Raw genomic sequence first — 21,165 nt, 5'->3', positions numbered from 1 at the left:
CTGTCCACCTTGGTGGTAGTATTGCCTCTTGCAGAGCTGTACAGCTGCACTTTTTAATAATCACTGTCATTTCTAGTAACAAAGCTGGCTATCCTGGTAGCTGCTGTTGGCCTCTGATGCTCTGTCAGTGCTCACAATCAGGTCTGCAATAACTCCATTTGCATGTTCCATCACCACTTAGAGGTGAATGGTGTGTGAAGCCCATCTCCTGGCAGATTCCTGGCACAGGGCTCTGCATGCATGGGACTCCTGAGCTTGTGTTCTTGTTGAATGGAAGTTGTGTTCTTGTTGCATGATCCGGACCTGCTTGGAAGCTGAAGATTAAACTGAGTCAGAAACGGTGTCGCACTGAGGTGGATATTTGTTTGGGTGAAAAACACAACCACTGGCTTTCTGGACAGTAAGCACTAAAGCTTGGGTAAGGGAAGACATGCACAGGATGAAAATCAGTGCATTTCACAGACTCTGCCTAGAATATAATCCTTTTCAAATTAATGCCTACTCTTGCTGAAAGCAATTCTTTTTATTGCTGGCTCCTTGCGAATTCATCCTCACAAACGGCAGCATCCATTAAAAAAAGGAAGAAGGATGGTAGTGATTTTTCTCCTCAAAGCTTAATTTTGCTCCAATAAAAGAGCATTTCAGGCTCCATATTTCTGTGCCTTGGTGATTCCTATTGCCAACAAAATCAACTATGAAAAACAAATACTTTTAGAATGATCAGTTCTGGCAAATTCAAAGGGAATACAAATGTCCTGCTGGGCCCTTTCATTTGCCATAGCAATCCTGCAAGCAGACCTTCATTACTTCTGTTGACAAGGCAAGAGCCAAAAGCAAATTCAAATTGCTCCATTTTCCAGAGCTTTACTGCTTTGGAATGCTAGAATATAAACCCAAAAGTCAGTCAGTTGCTGTTCTTAATTCACCCATCCAACCAACGAGGTATCATTTCTCCATGCTTTCCAGACAAACTCTCCCCCTGAAAATCTGATAGCATGCCCTGCTTTACAAAGTTCTTTCTCAGTTAGCATCAATACCCACCATTTATCTTCACATCCCTTACTGTGAATTATTGGTCTGTATTGATAATGGAGGCACACTTAGAAAATCTTTCCATTTCAAGAGAGTCTTCATGAAAAATGGTTTAAATAGCATGCAAATTTTACAGCCCTGAAAACGGAGTTGTGATTAGACAAAGATTTGTTGGATTATAAAAGTACAAGTGTTTATTATGGCTGGTACTGAGAATAAACAGTTGCCTGCATATGCCAGCTACTATGGAAATATGTTTTTAAGTTCTAATGTGAGCTGTAAACCAAAGCTACTTCAGTTAAAAAAATTCAATACTTAAACTGTGGGGAGGAGTAGTCAGTGCCAGAGAAAACATTCCCATTTAATAATGTTTGAACATAGAGCTGTGATGCAGTTTGTAGCAAGGCAGTGAGAAAAACCCACAACTAATCCTTCATTGCAGCTGTCTGAACTTTTGGTCGTCTGCCATGCTTTAAACAGCGACTTCTTTTTCCTGGTGACTCAAGACTTGAATGACCTAGTGTGGAGGGTTTAAGCTCTATACAAAAAAGGAGTTAAGTAAGAAATAGCCAAGGTAAGTTGGGGTTGCACACCCCAGCAAATCAGGGGTTTGTATCTTAAGTCCTCTTCAGTGCCTAGGAAAAAATATTAAAATAAATAGATACATTTTTATTTATTTATTTTTGGCAAGGAAATATTCAGTGGTTTAGATATCCATCTCTCCTCCTTCTCCTCTTCTCTCTCCTTAAAGTACTGATGTTATATGGAAATGAAATTCTGTAGAGAGTTTGCATTTTGAAGTTTATAAATGCTAACCTTTCCTGTAGAAAAACTTTCCAAATTTTCTTTGATTATTTTTAACTTTTTCTTCCCATTGATATATCTCATAGGTAGGTCTTTTCAGCACCCTGAAGCAACAAATGTGCTTTTTTTTCCTGATTAATTCTTTTGCAAAGTAATGGAACTTGCTTACTTTCAAGTGGAAATATGGGAGTCAGAGAAGTAATTTGATATGACTGTTAACTTTAAAGGAAAATAAAAAAGGGGCTTTCTACCTTTGCCCCATTCTCACTATCACTTATCTGAAAAAGGATTAAACACTTTAGTATTATCCTGAGCTGGTGGAAACCCTGTAGTTTGACAAGTCCTATGATAGTGTAATAATTTTTTATTAAGGCTAATTGTTAAATGGTCATTCAAAGCTACATATTGTGATCTTTCATTTTATACATTTTATAATACAATATCTTTGTATTATAAATTATTGGGTATTTAAAAAAAGGTAAATCATTGAACAAAATAATCAATCTATGCTGGGTCCAATGCCCATGGCAACAGATCTCCAGCATAACAGCTTTTGATGTACAGTAAGCAATAAGCAGTACAGCACAATGACCACATATTGCTAAAGCACTTCTGGTATTCCTCCCATTTTTTTCCTCTCATAATTTCAACATGCATCTGTCAGTTTCAGCTTTGATTTCTAATTAATTAATCTCCTACTCTTACCTTATTATGTTAAGATTTTATATTCATTGTATAATGTGTATATTGTTTGCCATTCCCATTATCTGTGATTAGGCAAGTTTCACAAACAGAAGGAAGTCCAAGTCAAATGTGTAATTGAAGAGCTGTTTATCCCCATCTGTTTATTAGTTTTCCCAAACTCCCTGGTATAGTGAATACTGTGAATACCAACAGATGATGCTGCAAAGGAGGGTAGATGTTCTAAAGCAGAACTGGGCTGGCAGTCTAAGCTAAACACATTTTAGCTAATATTTTTAATATCAAAGTATCTTCTACAAGAATTGTGAAAGTAACAGGACTATCTTTTTTCCATAAATTTGTGGGCAAACTGGATGACTTGAACAAAAACACATGCAGACACTTCCTTTCCTGGTGTTTTTGTAACTTGATTTTTATTTAAATACCTCCAAAGCATTATGTTAATGTACACTTTCTTCTGGTTCATGAATAACAAGTGTTTCTAAGTCTCCAATAAGATCCTTGTACAATTTGTGTTTGTAATGATATTTTGAGTCTCATTTTTTACACATTCAGTTCCTGGGACAAACAGAATTGACTTTTCATTTAGAATGATGCTACATGGAACTGTAACACCTACTTGTACCTTTCAGTTAAGCAATATTTTTAATGGATGTTCCTGTGTTTGTTTTTCAGCATATTTCCATGGGATTACAGGTTATATGTTTTAGTTGAGTTAACAGTCTCCATAAAGTTGCTTCGTGTGAAATCCATTGTTGACTTTTTCTTTTATAACTGCTTTAAAAAAATAGTTTACAACAGAAATTTTGAGTCATTTCATGGTGTAGAATGCATTAAAAGCATAAAGTCATGCATATGTCAGAGACATATTTACAAATCTGTACAGTTTCTGTCATTTTTATTTACTGTGGCTCTTGCTGGGCAACAAGATTCAACTCTTACCCCTCTGAGGTCAGTCTCTCCAAGATAACCCATACCCATTGTCCAAAAATGGTTTGTTTTGCTTACCAGCCCTGAGATTGATGGCTGCATGTAAGATGGGCCCAATTCTGCACTCCATTTCATAAAGCCTACCTTCCATGGAGTTAGAGGTGATTACCACTGCAACTCGAGCCAGAGCATGGAATGAACTCCACCCAGGCACCTTTTCTTACTCTTAGGCTAAGGCTGAATGGCAGATGAATTTATTTCTGACCTGCAGATTATTCACAATTGCCGGATTTCCTCTTGTTCATTCAGAATGTAAGGAAGACCTCATACTAAACTCAAACGAACTAAGCTAAGGGATTCTACAAAACATGTTCCCCTCTCTTCCTGTTCATTTTCAGAACTGTTTGAGATGGAATGGGCTGTTGGAAAAGCCTCAGTGCTTTTGTACCAACACCCAGTCTAAAAGCTGAATGCATTTTATCAACCAGATGCAATTTATTTCTTTCCCAGGTCTGCTTTATCTTTCAAACCACAATAAGAAGTATGGCAAAGGGGGTGCCCATCTCCCAGAGCCTCCATGCTTCCAGCCAATGCAAGAGCAGAATGGTGAAAAATCAGTCCTTCCACAAGTATTACACATGGCTTCAGTTGCCAGAGGTACTACTGGCTGTGAATTAAAGTTCAGTATCTTGGTCAGTCAACATCGTGTTCAGAAAGCAGCCGATTTTATAGAGGGTTCCCCTGGAAAGTGCTTTATCAGTGTTTGGCTCTGTGATGAGAGGCTACTCATCATAACACCTGCATTCCAAGGTGCTCTGACTCCTCTCCTGCTCATGCTCAAGGAAGAATGGCACTTACAGTATTCTCTGAATTCCAGGGAAACATCATCATTTCTACAGGAAGATTAGTTATAAAAATGGCATTTCTTCACTAAGGCTAAAAGAACACCTTCCAGAAAAGTAGCATAATGATCCAACATTTGTGGCTTGTTAAATTCACAACATTGAAGAAAATGACCTTAGTAATCATTGCAATACTATCCATTAAAGTCTGGCAGCAAATATTTTTTCTTTTTAAGACACATCAGGTAATAATTTGTTATGGTGGTGTATCCTGACCAGTTTGGGCAGGTTCTAAAAAAGGAACAAACACCAAGTGTGTGGTTGCTCCAAAAAATCCTTTTTCCATTCTTCTCTCCTTCTTTTCCTCTTCCACTGAGAACAGACCAGAGGCCTGACCAGCCCTACCATTACATTATACCCAGGTAACACAGAAATTAATCAATTAATTTATTATTAATAGGAGCAAAATGTAAAAGCGGAACAAATTGAAGGTGTGCTACTGAGCACACTGTGTCCTGCTGGTGTCCCCAAAAGACCCTTGTGATAAAAATGTACAGATTCTTTAGCTCTGAAAAGTCGAATATGCTAGACTGCAATTTCAAAAGGATGAAATCTTTTCTGTCTCCTATGTTCTTCTAGCATTCTTTTTTCTTCTGCTTTCTGCACTGCTGGATTTTAGCATCCATGAGTCAAGTGATTCTTCTAGCCTCAGTATGTTTTTCCTTCTGATCTCTGCCAAAAGGCCCCTGGTTAGACCTTCTGCATTTCGATGTGCTGGTGGTGGTAGTGGTGGTAACAGTGATGTCTGGGCTGACACCTTCCATTTAGTTTATAAACAGAATTTTTCTGCTGCCTTTTTTTGAAAAACCACACTGCCAGAACAGCTGCAACCAGTAACAAGCAGAGAAGAATCACTATTACTGCTATGATAGCACCTTTAGTGGACTTGGGACAATCCTCTCCCTCACATGGCTCAGAAGTGGGGCCAGGCTTTTCTCCAAGGCCCTGGGTGAGATTTTCTTGCTCAGCTAAGTCCTGGGTCGCTGTGTCAGTAATGATGTCTGGAGCTGGTGCAGTGGTTGCTACTTGTTCTGGGTAGGTGGTCATGTCTCTTGGTTCTGTGTATGGAGTGTGATCAGAGGGGCTGACAGTCACAGAGGTCTCTGACATGGATGTTGTTAAGCTGCTGATGTCAAACAGCATCGTTGTAGTGGGCTCCTGAGTCACAGTTTCCAGAGATGTTGCCAGATGTTCCCACACAGCATCATCATAACCCCTGCTGACACTGAAGCTCTCCAGACCACTCACTGATGTAGGTGGCACTGCTGTCTCTTCAGCCCCTTCATCACCTGCCGCTGTTGTTGCTGCCACAATCTCTGTCAGACCTTCCTCTGGAGCTGGGCTGCCATTTCCTGATTTTCTTACTTCCACGTGATTTGGCTGGTCCGTCGTGAGGGTGATGTCATCTTCTGTTCCCATGGAACCATCGACTTTATCACCCTCTTCATCATCCTCCACCACCTCTTGTGTTACTGGGTATCCATCCAACCACGACTCGTCAGTGATGGCAACCGCACCCATCGCTGTCTTTGTATCATTGGTTGTGAGAATGGGTCCAATGGGGAAATCCTCACTGTCATAAAACATTTTGGCACCAGGTTCATCATAGACTGTCTTCACACCAATGTGGTTATCACCTTCAGAAAACTGTGCTTTAGCGGAATCATCTGTCTCTTTCTCCGGTTTGGGCTCACTGAAAGTTTCTGATGGAAACCAAAACAAGTTTTTTTGGCTGAGGAGTGACACAGGGGACTCAGTTGGTGCCCTGCTTCCCTTTTCAGCAATGTCTGTGTGCTGAGTAACCCCATTGGTACTCCCAGTTCTTCCTTCCTCACTGAAGGAAAGCTGTATTTGCTCCTGCTCAATTTCCTCTTTGCCATTGCCATGGTCATTCTCAGCAACAGGTATTGATCTGTCATCAGGAAAGTTATCTTCATAGTCAATGTGTGCCTCGGTTTCATCTAGAAAAATTAAAAACAAAAACTCATAAGCCAACATTTCATTCTCTGTCAAAGCACTGAGCTCATTTATTACCGGAATCCAAGAAGAGAGGTGCAATGCAAAGTGTCTTCTAGGCAGTTTTTCGTTCTGTGTAATTGTTTATTTGAAAAGGGCATGGTCCTTGAGCTGATACTCAATTTCAAGGGTTTTGTTTAAAAAAATCACAATAGATGTCAATGCTAACTTTCCAGATTTAAAAATTAATGTAAATAACTCATTGTCTGCAGTTAGAGGACTTCCTTTGCTTGTTGTTTTCTCAAACTTTTTCTTTCCCTAGTATGATTCTTTGCAAAAGTTGAGAAAAAAATTCATCTTATTCAAGCAAGAAATTGTGTGGAGAGAAAGACATACCAATTACTAACTGGTAATAAAAAAAATGCCCCAGACAAAACTAGAAGTTTCACAGCAACTTCATCCCTTTTAAGCTAGATGATTTTAAAGAATTTTGTTCAGTACCTTATGCTCAAGATATCAAGGCACGTTCTTATCAGTATCCTGCATTTCTTCAAGCACCTTGGTGTTACGGTGGTGCAATGCCTGGAGCCAGAACAGGATTTTTTATTTCTTAAGAGCTCTTCTGAGCTGACTGAGGCAGACTCCACCACCAAGACTGACACTGAGTTCTGCTTGTTTTCATCTGAAGAAAGCAAGATGCACCCTGCAAGACTGGAAATCTCTGTCTCAAACACTTAAAACCTAACACCTAGTTAACATGATAATCCTGTCTGTCAGTAATCAACTCTCAGGCTTCCAATTTTAGGGAATTAAATGTTGCCACTGAGAACAGAGAAAAAAATGAACACAGAACAAAATTGATAAAAAACTGAGTGCAGCAGAGGAGTAGATTCACTATAAAGCTTGAGTTTGATTTAGAAATACTCAGCAAACCTACCACTGATAGCAAGATAGACTTGACTCAAAGCACAAAGCTAAATGTTTGAATTTGAATGGAATAGTGCATTGTACTTAATATTTCTTCCACTATTCTAAAGCCTTAGCTCAATGCAAAATTTTCCAAACGAGACAGGGTGGTTGATTTTCAGTTCACACAAATTTTACTCCATTGAAAGTTGATGTAATTTCTGAGATTTATGCTGGCATTAAAAGTCATAAAAAATAGTGCTTTGGGATATGGAAAATAAACTGAATCATGGTGAGAATTTTTCTTTTTAAGAGGGTGTTTAGTCTTTTATGAAGACAGAGAAGCAATAGACCTGGCATGACATGGGAAACAAGACATTAATGGGAGAACCTGTTTTGCAGATCACTGCATTTGTAAACCCTTATCTTCTTTTGCCTTTTACAGTCAACTGATTTTGAATTACATTTTCATCTGGGGCCCACCTCAATTTCCGCCTGAGTCACATTCTCCTTGCAGACTGCTTCCCAGACTTCTGGCAGAGCCATATTTGGTCTGCTCTTCAGAAAGATTAGAAATTATGTCAAACCAGTCTGACCAAAACCACTTAGCAGTGATACAGCTCACACCAGCTCGCTTTTTTGCCAGAACAGCTTAAGCCAGGTGCCAAAACAGAATGAGCATTAGCAAAAGGTATTTTCTTTGGAATAGCATCTGGGTCTACCAGAAACCAAGGCAGTTGTGCTAAGGAAACCCAAATGTGTGTCCCAAAAAGCCTGCAGAGAGTTAATGCCTCTGTGAAAGCTATCATGCTGGAGGGCTGGATGTTCTTAGCAGGTCCTCTCATCTCACAGCAAGTGCCAACAACAGACCCCTCTCCCTCCTGGTCCCAGTGTTCTCATCTGCCTGTGTAATCCTCCAGACCCTCCCCATCCTCTCCAGAGGGGAAAAAACTTCTGTCTCGTTCAAGGATGATTTAACAGACAGGGGAATAAAACTCTTAGAGTGGAAATCTTCCTGGTAGGGCTCTCACTTTTCTAATTAATCCTGAAATCTTTTCCAATAGTATTTCAGACTTGCAAATGTATGGAGGATAACTCTGAATACCAGGGCACTTTAGCAACATATTAATGAAGCTCTGCATGGCCCTATCCATCACAATGCAGCATATCTACTGACTGCCAAACATTAGTCTCACTTTGTCCCTTCTCTTACTTTCACTTTAGAGTTTTTCTACCTGGCTGGCACTCTCTTTGCATGAAAATGGTGCCTCAAACTATTACATCCTCTAATAATCCAGACTCCCACTGGAAGCTGATATCTGGGATGCCTGCTTCACTAAAGTTCAGTGTGTTTGTGGCATGTCCATGAACTGGAACATCACAATGTGAGAAGTCACCGTTTACCAACCATTATGGTCGTTGTTTTATTTTTGTAATTGAATCATCACAACAGTCTGTCCTCACCTCTGTGTCTCTTGTAACCTCTCTTTTTGCCACTCATTCACTTTCCACACTACAGTAATCCAGCTGAGGTTCAAACAGTAATTTTTATGTTGTGGTGAGCAGGCACACACATCTGCACACACAAATTACTTCCACATGCTTGTGTTGTTTCCTCCAGACCTATTTTTTAGTTAGCAGTGTGAATGGGCAGCTATTATTCATCTCATTGACCAGTATGTGTGAGTGGATCATTGATGAATGCCTAACAACTGTTGTAACAGGCTTTTTAGAGATTTTGAAGCTGTTTTCCTTCAGTGTTTCTCCTGCCTTGTGCTTTCAGCCCTCTAGGAGAAGGTCCTATGGAGGCACATCAGGAAAAACCATGTGCTTCTAAGAAAGTGCAAATCCTCAGTCTATCAGAGCATATAAAAGGTTTGTTGAGCCATCAATGGAGTCTCCATCAAACATGCTGCCTTTGGGCATGATCCTGCCTGTAGAGGAATGAATTGGTGTTTTCTTAATGCAGAGCTGGGGGAAGAAAAAGTCCATTGTAGTCTAAAGAGATCCCGAGATTGGAGCTCATTATGCACTGCTCGTCACCACATAAGGGAGTCTTGTTTCCCTCTCACAATCAGATTGTGGCCCAAGTTGTAAAGCTGCTCTAACATATTTTCATATTCAATCTCCCCTATTTGTAGGGTTTATAGCAGAGACTATCAACATAACTAATGTTAGCTTATGGGATGCCAAAATGAAAGCAACTATTGAGCTCTCTGACCATCAAAGGAAACACAGACGCCCTTACTCTGGAGTTTGATTTATATGATCCTGGATTGACTTACACAGTAATAATACTCTATTCTTTCTGGGCCTCAGACCTTCAAATGGGACTTGGACTCAATATTTAGTGACTCTGTGTTACCATGACAATATTTTAAGTCCACCATGAGCTTGATTTTCTGGGAATAGATTGCACAGCTTCTGCACTTCTTTTTGCTCACCTCCTCAGCACCAAAGTTCCCAAACTTTCCAGTTCTCTAAATTTTAGTGCTGGTACTGAAGGGCAACAACTAAAAAAGATCCAGCTCCACCTCTTATCCAAGAAGTTGTAACTGTTATTTTTATATATTTTTTAAACTGCTAGCAATTGATTTTAAAGTGATTGCATCTTTCTTTCCACCTAGGCAGGTCTGGTTTTATGAAGACCCAGCCTTGAAATTAATTTGTCCAAGATCAAAATCTTTCTATATTTGGTCATTGTTGCACCTTGACCATATCATCTTCTGGCAGACTCAAGGATGAGTGAGTTTTAATTCACTATCTGAGAGATTACTGAGTCTGAAATGAGAACTTTACAGCGAGAGATGCTGAAATGACATACCACCAAAGATGTGAAGCTCAGTTAAAAGGTAAAATCCTTTTAATTATTAATTGATCCTGCTTGAGAAGCATCCAGTTCTGTAGAGCTCTCATCTCCTTCAGTTTTTGATCCTAATGTGAAAACAGTAACCAAATACAGAGACAGGCGAAAACAAAGAGTCTGGTCTTCCACACTCTGGGATCAGTTGATTTTTTTTCTTCTAGATAGTATATTGGTATCCAAGCTCTATTTTGAGTGTTGCTATTTTGGGCAACCATAAAACACACTGCATATTTTATGGGTGTATTTTTGGAGTACAGGAAATTGAAACCTGATTCTATATAGACCATCATTATAAATATTTGTACTCTATAAAACATCTTTAGTCTAAGAATCTCAAAGTAGCTACAGCAAACATTAACAAGACAGCATCTGTCTTTAAGGATGGGAAGGAAAGGAGCATGTAGACTGATTTGCCTAAGATGTCATATTTGTGAGCTACAGCATTTCAAAGAATTATCCATTTATTTTGGATCAGGCACACAAATTTCTCTGTAGTTGACCACAGTATGCTAGACAGAGATCGTGCCTTTTGTCTTTTGCAATAGCTATAAGAAAGAGGATAACTTTTATTCCAGCAGAAAGCCTGCTAATATAAATAAATAACCCATCAATTTTTTTCAACTTATTCCATTTGGCAGAATCCATTCACGCCAGATCAATACTTTACATTAATCTAATACAACCCCTCAGTGACAGGCCTGAAAAGGGAACCAAAGTTTGTCATAACAATTGTTTTGACAGGCCACAGACATATTTGTTGCTGATTATATTTGTCTGTCACAACTCTTCCTCTGCACTCACAGAATGAACAAAAAAAAACCATTCTCAAATAAGATCAAAAGCCAGAGACATTTTGTTTGATTCCCCACATTAAAAATAAAAAACCAAAAGTAAATGGTGCTAGCTAGTCGTGCTTACAGACCACATGAATATGAGCCAATATAATTCTTGAAAACTCTGGAAGTAATGAGAGTTGTTGAGCCAGGCAACAAGCCTGGGAGCTGCAGATTAAGTGGTCAAAGTCAGCCAAGTCCTCCTTACACTGAATTTGAAGGATAGTCCTCAGCCTGGAAAAGTTGGACTACCTTGGAACACACTAGCTGTGTATCCAAGGGATGTCACTGGAGAGATTCCTTAGATGTGTAGAAGATATGGACTTTCCTGCCACAAGTATATAGCTGGGAAAACCCAAATAATCCAGGGAAAAGGACAGATGCATGACATTCTTCTGAGCCAGTTCCAGGGCAGAGATGGAGCATGATTTCCCAGCCATCTCATCTGCCCTCCCTTTGAGGGAGCAAACCCTAGAGAATGCAGCCTAATGCAGTCCAGCCCTGACCCCTGCCACTCAAGTGTTGGTATTAATGCTTCTGATATTGAGCTCATGGTTTATTTTGGGAAAAAAAAAAAAAAAAAGAAAAGAAAAAACAAATGTCATTTAGCAATTGTCAGTTTAATCTCTGTGCTTGCAGGACAGCCACAGCATGGCACATATGCATCTGCTTTCAGACCTTACTACAGCATTCTTCAGAATATATTTTGTGAAGCAAATGCATTCTCTCTACAGAAATTAAAAAAATAATAAATGGCAAAATCCATGTGTTTCCCTGTTCTTTCCTTAAGGTTGCTTCGTTGGGCTAAATATCCCTGAGCTTTCAGCTAGAACACAGTGCCTTTTCATCACAAGGAATTACGGGAAACAGAGTCACTTTTTCTCTTAAAAAGCATCTTAATTAAAAATTGCTGTCTATTACCTGGTGTGCACAATGTACTTTACAGCCATTTGTAATATACTGCTTTCCTAATTTCCATCATACTTCACTGTATCTAGAATTCACTTAAATTTCCATCATGCTTTACTGCATCTGAAATCCACTTAATATAAGTCCAAAATTACTTTGTTCAATTATGCCCATAGCCAGGGTTTGCCATGTATTTTGCAGTATGTGCCTATTTGATTATCTGCGTATTTTTTAAATTTTAATTTGCAAATCTGCTGACTGTATGGCTGTACATTTATATCCTAGGTGCACTTATATCCCAGGTGCCAGAATGGACTGTATCACTTCTTGCAGGATCAAAACAGAGAGGAAAGATGATCACAAAGAGACTTCAAAGAACATTTAACTGCTATATTTAGACACTGCTATGATGATAGTTCTGTGACTCCATATTTGCTCTGCATGAGCAACTGGGAATGTAAAGCCAGTCTGATGCTTTTCCACAAACAAGAAAAGCATGCAATTATTGCTGTTTATTCTGATATTCTGCCTGGACAGCTGGGTATTATAATGGGGCAGTTACCAAGTAGAATGATGTTACTCAAGGTGTGACATCCACAAATCCCAGCAAGCTTTAGGAAATTGGATAAATGTTGTCATTCTTCCACAGATGAGGTGGAGTAAGCAGCATAGGGCAGTACAGTGACTTGTCCCTAGCCTCAGAGACACTGCAAGATTTAGGAACTGGCCTTCTATCTCTCAGTGCTCTGACCAGAGCTTTTTCCTGTGGCCTCCTTTGGTTGGAGTAAGAGCATCGGGACCATTTTACGCTTCCCAGTTGCTCACCCAGCACAGATGCAGAGCAAGGGCACTGTATCATCTTACCAGGCTCTAAACATAGCACTTAAACATTCACTGGAGTGGCTGCATGAACATCTTTCCATTGATGTCAGCCAGCCAGGACAGAAGTGCCAACAGGAATATAAATTCTCCATTAAGTCCCATCATTAACCCTCATGGTAGGGAAGGTTCTCTATTGCCTCAAAGCACTTAAAAATCCGTCTGTGAGCTGACTTCTGGAGTACTTAATAATTGTTCTCTCTCCTATGACCCAAAACTATCAGTCAACTCTAAATCAGGTTCCTTTAAATTAAATTATCTTTTTTTGTTGTTGTTCTTTTTCACTGGATTCTTACTTTTTAAAAAATAACGAAACCTAATATCACAAATTTTAATCATCCTGTAAAGTCTTCTTTCTTAAAGAATTATGATCAGGAGGATTAAATACATAATTATTACTTGAACAATTATTGTATTTTCTGTCCCATGTCCTTAAAGCATTTCAAAAACATTAATCAGAGGAAGCCCCCCAGCATGAAGTCTACATTTAAATAATTTTAAAAATCATAATCTACAATATCACATCTGCTCCTAAGTTTCAGTGTTGATGTTTGTGATTTTACAGCCATGCTTTCCTATTTTTTAAAAAAATATTTTCTTCTCCCCAGCAGCTGTGTGAAAGGCTTGGGAAAAACAGGAGAAATAGATTATTTATCCAGAGAAAGCAGTGAAACACAGACAACTTAAATGGCCTGATTCTTTCCCTTCCTTATTTTGCTGTAATACAGCTTTGTGTCTGTGTGTGATGAAGATAGCATTTCCACTAACCTCAGTAAAGGAAAAAGAATTTTCAATTTGGTGCAGATTATAGGGGATTCAGACCCACTGGGTAAGTTGAAGATGTTCCTGCTTATTGTAGGGGGGTTGGATCAGATGACTTTGAAGGTTCTTTCCAACCCAAACTGTTCTATGATCAGATACAAATATTTATTTCTTTCCTTTTTCCCTCCACGTTCTTCCTCTATGTCCTGCATTGTTTTGCATAATCATCTGACCTGCTGTTTGTAAAACAGTTTTGGAAGCTGAAACAGTTGAGAAAAATGCTGGGGCTTTCATTCTTTGTTTTTTTGTGTATCTATACTGGTTGGATGGGTTTGAGAATCTGGTTCCCTAGTGCACAGACATGCCCTATTTTTATAAAGAACAAGTTTGACCTTTTCTCATGATTATCCACTGCCTGGTGGTATATTCATGAGTAAAAATAACTCCTTGCAAGCCTCCAGACATTAAGGAATATATAGGTTCTGGAATGGATATACTAACTCTAGCCCATATAGATAGCTCAGCTACCCAACAGCTGCTCATTCCTTTGCTTAAAATTTATCTGTTTTGCCAGAAACCTTACTTAAAAGATGTGATAGCCTTCTCAAAAAAGTACTAAAATTTTGTGATGTCCATTCTTAAATACTGGGAAAAATGGTGGGTTTATGCATTGAACAAGGTAACATGAGAAAGCAGAATTCAGATTACATGTATGTCTGAACTCATGGTACTGTTTACCCTATGTTTGAACAAGGGGAAAGTTAAAAGACTGCTGTAGAATTTAACTAACACATAAAGGTTGTTTTTATTGAGGGTTTAAATTAAGGAAATGCCATTTTACAATTTGCTTGGGGGTTTTGTGGTTTGGTCTTTTTTTTTTTTGAAAAATCTTTTCTTGAGTCAAGTCATTTGGTAGGAAAACCCACTTTCACTCTTTTTAATGGAGTAAATATCTGGGCAACTACTCTTGCGTTTGCAGACAAAAATCCTGGAGGCATGGTGCAAGATAGAAAGCGTTTGCCTGTTTATTGGGGCAGATTAAAGAAGCCATCATGCAGTTTTTTGGCTGGGCTGACCTTTGACGCAGGCCTGGACCTGGCCGTACCACTCCCCGCAGCTGTCGCAGAGCAGCGTGAACGCCGACTCCTTGTTGCCCATGGCATAGCCCTGGGCACAGACGTACAGCAGCTCGTCCCCCATGTCAAAGCCAGTGTGGCCGTGCAGGATGGTGTGGGGGAAGGATGGTGGGTCCCCACAGGGCTTGTCTGGAAGGAAAAAAGAGATGACATTGTAAAGACTTCACAATAGTGCTTCAGTGCCGTGCTAAGAGCAGTGCTAAGAGTTTTCCTGAGGATGAACTTATACAAGTCCACAGAAGTTGTACATCTCATCTGTTTCATGCCCTTATGTCCTTTCACAATTGTTTCCAGCTGTAATTGCCCATTACAGCTGGAAGGTAAAAATTGGGCTATAATTGTGATGCCCCTGCTGTGATGGTCTACTACCGTGCCACTACCATCTGATGGTCACGCATTTAGAAGGGCCTTGTTTCAAACAAGGCAGGATGCCAGATCACAGCTGTCTTCCCTGCCTGATTCTACAAAAGCTAACAAGAGCTTGGGCAGGTTGGAACTGGAATGCAACAATTTGGACATTTTTCTTAACCATAGAAATGCTGGTGGGATTGTTTAAGACTGGCATCTTGATCTCTTCTATGCTGTAGGAAACCAGCAGAGGCTGAGTAAAGGCTCAGTCCACACTCACAGAAAGAAGAGGTCCAGGTGAACACCATTCAGTTTTCAGACTATCTCTAATCGTCCAATCTTTCTCAAATCCGGGGTCTTCCCAGATATTCAAATCTATCTTTTCAGGGTAGAGACGCCCTAAAATAAATAGTAACTTGGGCTCATCAGCTTAAGAACACCCAGGGGTAGCATAACTCTGCTGTCTATGAGAATCTGAAGAGCTAAATTTATAGCAGGGTATAAAACTCAAAAAGATGTTTGATAGTATTTTTGCTGACAACATTAAAAACCAGGAAGAAAAATTACTATGAGCGAGATCAAAACTGGTTTTTATTGCATTAAAGAAGTGTGGAGAGGAGGCAGGCTGACAGCTGACAGCTGCCACCACCAGTGTAAACTGAATTTTAATTCTCTTTTTTAGGTTTGAATGATGTTGGCCATTGTTAACAAGGTAGATCAAGATTTTCTAGAGAAATTTTGAGCATTGTGGATTCTCTTTCCTCAAAGACCTTCTTCCCTGTCAAGAGTTCTTCACAAGGGGTTTGCAGTGTCCCTTTTTCCTCCATGTTTTTTACAGCCCTTTTTGGAATAGGTGCCTCTTGGTTACGGAAAAACAAAACAAACAAAAATATAATGCAAGAACATGGTTTTTACCAAGAAACCCAAGGGCAAAGACGGCAGTGTTGGTACAAATTATTACTTCTATGTTCTTTCTCAAATCTGGGAATTTTTTCCAGTGGCTCTAGAACCCTATTAACTGTGTTAGAAAAAAGCACCTGTTTCTCTTTACTTTGTCTAGAAGATCCAAAACCTTCTTTTATCCAGATACAGAACAACCAAAATTAAAAGGCTGTGAGTTCTGGTAATTATATCGGATAAGGGAAACATGGGGCTAGGTCTATGTTTTAGTATTGATCTCTCCTGTTGAAATAGTTTGCTTTGGTACAAAAACTTGATTGTTTACCTGGTAAAGCAAAGATGATGTTCCTTGAAAAGACTTTTGTTTGGAAGCTGAAAAGACTCCAAGACTATGTTCCTAGACATGCAGAAGAAGAAACATCTTCAAAGAGCACCCTTGCTATTTTGCTAGAGTCTACTTTTAGGGCATCATCCCCACAAGATCTTGCAAGCAAGACAAGTGTTTCATTGATTGACACAAGTTCATGTCCAGGGTTTTTCAATGGGCAATAGGCTTGACAGAAAAGCCTTTTCAATCTCCCCTCTGCAAATCTCAGGCTTTCCTGCTTTTGCCCAGGGACATTTTGCAAAACACTTGTGAGTCTCAGGCTGCAGCTTTTCCCATCATCTACCCACTTCTGACTCAGGCGTAGGTAAATACATGCTTATTTAGAAATATGATGTATTTATTTTTGCCAGTCATTTACCTTGTAGTGAAATGAAAATCCTATGATAAACATCCACACTCTGTGAAAGTTCCTTTGGATCAGGCTTTTGGAAATTGTCTGTGAGACCTGACTAACCACTTCTCAACTGGGTATGCTGAAAAATATCTGCCACTAATATAAGGGACATGCTATTGAAGTCAAACTTTGAAGCTTGTTCTCTGTACTGTACACACACAGAGGCATATATATATACACTGTCTAACACCTTCAGAAGTTAGTGGGAGTTATGCACACACACACTGACAGAAAAAACAAGCTTTTGAGTCTACACAAAGCTCAGTTTATATAGAATCTTATGGAAGTTTGACATCTGAGGAAGTGAGGAGCAGTTAGCAGCTAATGCTTTTCCTGTGAACTGGCTGGGTGAACGGAGATTGATGTGGATGAAAGGTATAAAAAATTATTTTATTGCCTCATAGGAAGGCTACAGAGCCTTGCATTTCGTGTACTTTATTTATGTAGCTACTTCCATCCCTACAAATGGGAGCTGTATATCTGTTCTGAGGGAAGTATTGATCCCAAGGCTATATGGAACAATTATACATCAGAGAGTATTCTTATCTACAAAGCATTGCTTCTTAATCCTGTTGCCAAAGGAAGCAGAAAAGCAACACATTAGTTAACTATGGCAAACACATTCAAAAAGCACATTATAGCCTTCCAGGAAAGAGGAAAGCCAAAGGGATCTTTACAGTAAAATTTGACAGACTCGGTAACAGAATTATGAACCCCTGAAAGAGAGATCTGGCTGATGCATGAACAGAAAGAAAAACAGAGATTTTAAAGATGTTCATGAACTGACACTGTGTGGGGAACTCTTGACTCTCTCACATGAGACGTTCTAAGATCATGCCTTTGCTGCAGAACATACTGAGTGACAGCATGGACAAGCATAAGTGAAAGCTGATACAAAGACAAACTCAAGTTCCTACATCCATTTTGCTGCTGTCCTCTCCTGCATAAAATGTGCAGGAATTTTCCAGGTTACAGCATCTTATGGCTCCTCGTCCTGCTGCAGTCTCAGTTGCTATGACAATTCCTGCTCAGCCCTTTGCCAAACCTGTTCTTTCTGGCACACGTACAGAAGTGACACTGGCACAGCAATTCATCACACCGAGCCACTTCTGGGGACAGGCTTCATGTTTTTGTGTGCAGCCTTTGTACCAGGGGCTGGAAGAGCATGGGGCTTATTTGGAACAACAGTGTGTGCTCAGTGCTGGCACTGAGGCCATTTTCTTGCTGGAGGAGAGGAGGCAGATCTGGGCCATGGAGCGTGACAGAGGGCGTGTTGGCAGCAGCCTGTCATGCAGAGGAACAGTAGTGCTCTTTGTTAAGGTGACCACGGGGGCTGCCTGCAGAGCTGCTGTTGGGTAGATGAGGGCTGGCTCCTCCATCCATCTGGAGCACTGATTTTTCCCTCGTCTATCCTCCCACAAACCTGCATATTTTCTTGCTACTGGCTGAAAGATTAGCCCAACTCATGGTTCCCAGTAAAAAAAGCTGGATCTGCTTGATACTCAAGGGCCATCCAGCAGAACATCAAGAAGGTCCCATGCTCTGCCTGCTTATGTCCAAGATCCTACCTTAAACCTGAACACTTGGAATTGGTTTCTCAACATTGTGAACCTTCCAGAATTTTCTACATGTTGACACTGAGGTCAAACACATAACATTCCTCCATATGTTGATAACTGACCTCCAGTAAGAGAGGGTGGATTGAGCTTCAGAGCAAGACAGCACAGCACAGATATAAGGGAATTAGTTAAAGTTCACAGGACATCCTCACATCAGCAGTAATTTAGCACAGATTTTGTCCTGGAGTGAAAGTCACCATTACAGTCAAGAAAGAGCTCAATATACACGTGCAGAAATCAGAACAGAGTCAACATCTGGTAAATGGATGGGAATAAGTGGCACAGCAAAGATATATATGGGTGTTGAGCACAGATATGTTAGGGCTAGTGACAGCTGTGGTTACAGACCTCTTAGAGACTCAGTAACTATTTTTTACATGAGACTAAAGAGATCTCTTGTTAATTGAGTTAGCACATGCAGTAATGATTGGCTTTTAGGAAAAATATCTCCTCGGAATAGTAACTTTAAACCCAGAACACATGTGGAAAGGATTTTGTGACAGGTGATTTCTGGCAAAGAGTTGGCACGTGTCATTTTAAGAACACAGCAATTCTCCTTCCCAGTCCAGATGACACCAGAAGCATCTCCTTTATCTGAACTATAAGCATCCCACTAGTCTGCAAAGATTTTTTTTTTGAGATGTCTTGATAAAATACTGTCTACAGAAAGGATAGCCTAAGATCAATGCAAAAAAATGAACATGAAGAAGATGCAGACTGCAGCTTCCACACCACCTGGCAGAACCAGGAATTTACTGAAATCTGATTATCTAGAATTGCTGCTTTAACTCTGCACCACACTCTGAAAGCTGACATGAGACATCCACCTTGACGTAAAACATCTCCCATTACAACCATCCAATTCAGTGGAGCTTTTCCAGAGAGGCCACTGGAATTTTTAGGATGTCATTTTGTCATTAAGAAATTAAAAAATGCAACTCCTAACAGTCAGACCTGTGAATGAGATGAGTGAGGGTGTTTATTTTGCTTCTTGATTGCAGAGACCCTAAAGTATATGGAATTTTTCTGTTTGGATAGAAGTACTGAGTATGAAGAGTCAAAACTCAATCATAGCCAATGTAAATGTTGCTTGTAAGTTACCAGTGCTAGGATGCCAATGCCTCTTAGATCAGACAGGACTTGTGGGACATTATTAGTTTAAGTCACATCACCAGAGAAGTGGGAACTAACTGTAGCACAAAAAAAAAATTATATCTACAACAAAGCATGACAAATACAAAGAAATCATTCAAATATTACACAAAGCTATCTTCAGTTTGATGGCTCTTTTAAAGTACAGCTTGCTGTAAAGAATACACTGATTTCTTTTTTTCTTACTGCTGAAAAAGGCTAACTAAAATATGTACACAAGCCATCAAGCTTTGATGGATATTTGGAGCCAGCAGTCATATTTTAAAAACTTTGATTTGCATTTATGCTGTACTCTACTACAAGTTGCTGCCTGTTTAGTTTTCTTGTGGTGGCAGCAAATCAAAGCCTTATGGAACAGATCTTATTTGTTGCCTGTAAATAACAGTGGGTCACTGAAAGAAAGAACCACTAAAACCTGGGGGTTATTAACAAAGAGATCTTTCCTTTGCTGCAGGAAAAAAATAAGAAAGAAAACCAAAATGATTATATATATTCATATGGAATTGAATGGTATGTGTTATTACAAAAAATAAGGGAGGAAAAACCCCAGTTTTCTGATTTTCTTGCTTTATCTACTTTGTACTTTAAGGTATTTTCTTATGAACTCTAATAGAGATACACACTCTGGGTGCCAGATTTAACTTAGGTGTGATACTGCATTTTCAAAATTGGCTAAACCTAATATATTTTTAGATATTTTTTGGCACTCAGGGCCTAAAAGGGAAATGTTCTCAGCAGATCCTGAGCTGGTACAGAGTTGTCTTGCTGACTCTAATGGCTGCATAAAACACATGTTTATGAGAAGCTGAGAAGACACATTTCTCTGTACTGTGCAAACTGCTGCTATACTCAGAGCATTCAAAAAACATTACAGCTACATCTTTCCTTGTCAAACAGAGCCCTTAGAATCAATTCCCCGTAAAAGATAACTCTTAGTCTCAACAATTGCTGTGATTCCTCTGTGTGGTGTGTACAGATCAAAATTCCTTTCAGAAACAAACCAAAAAACTGTCTCTCTCTTCAGGACTTCTATTTGCAGAAGCCTGATGTTGTAAGCACACCCAGAGCTCTTGCAGCATCTGACTGCTGCCCTGGTGTAGTGGCATGCTGAGATGTGTGCTTAAGGAATTTGAGTCCACTCGTTTGCATGGGAAAGGTTAATTGAGTGAAGATCAGTTATAAATCAAGGGATAAGAAGTCAATTTGGTTTGTACTAAAACTTTCATGGTGTTTTGAGATGCATTCTGCACAGTCTTAAGAACTGAAGGTAGAGTTGCAGGGAGTTATTAATGTCAGTTCAGTTTCTGAAGTAGAGGTTGATGTGACTGTTCCCTCTGTTTTCAACCTATCAGTCTGTCTGAGCCTTTGGTTCTTCTCAGCCAAGTCTGACAAAGAAGTAAATAATAATAATGGGCTGTCTGCTCATTATTAGATGGGTGGATGTAAAAGAAAGGAAAGGGCTTAAAGAAATTAATATAGATCTCAGTGTAAGAAACCTGGGATTTATAACATCCAGCAGGGCAAAACAACTTGCCTTTTGCACTTAACTATAATGTATTACTATATTATAATTGCAAATGTATAGATAAAAAGGGATGTCCACTTTTCTAAGACTAAAAAAAAAATATTCATGAGGTTTCAAGTAAGAAACAACTTGTTAATCCAGACTTAGATGTGTAGTTATTAGCCACATGTACATAAGATCAGAACAGATATGCTGTGTGTGAGGTTGCAGTGCAGAGTTTAC

At 39.5% G+C, this 21,165-nt stretch overlaps 1 protein-coding gene across 1 annotated transcript in view; it reads right to left on the bottom strand.

Annotated features, from left to right (window-relative positions):
* Positions 1-4,733: 4,733 nt before the first annotated feature.
* The window catches only part of SUSD5 (sushi domain containing 5), a 39,166-nt gene continuing 22,734 nt past the window's right edge, over positions 4,734-21,165 (bottom strand). The window contains exons 4-5 of the mRNA XM_063177105.1: positions 14,558-14,746; positions 4,734-6,331 (exon numbers count right to left, since the gene is read on the bottom strand). Coding sequence (XP_063033175.1) covers positions 5,061-6,331; positions 14,558-14,746 — 1,460 coding nt within the window. The 3' untranslated portion in view covers positions 4,734-5,060. The remainder of the gene's footprint in view (positions 6,332-14,557; positions 14,747-21,165) is intronic.

Source organism: Melospiza melodia, chromosome 1, assembly GCF_035770615.1.
Source record: "Melospiza melodia melodia isolate bMelMel2 chromosome 1, bMelMel2.pri, whole genome shotgun sequence".
In the NCBI taxonomy this organism is placed as follows: Eukaryota; Metazoa; Chordata; class Aves; order Passeriformes; family Passerellidae; genus Melospiza; species Melospiza melodia.
This window is presented reverse-complemented; position numbering and strand designations above follow the sequence as displayed.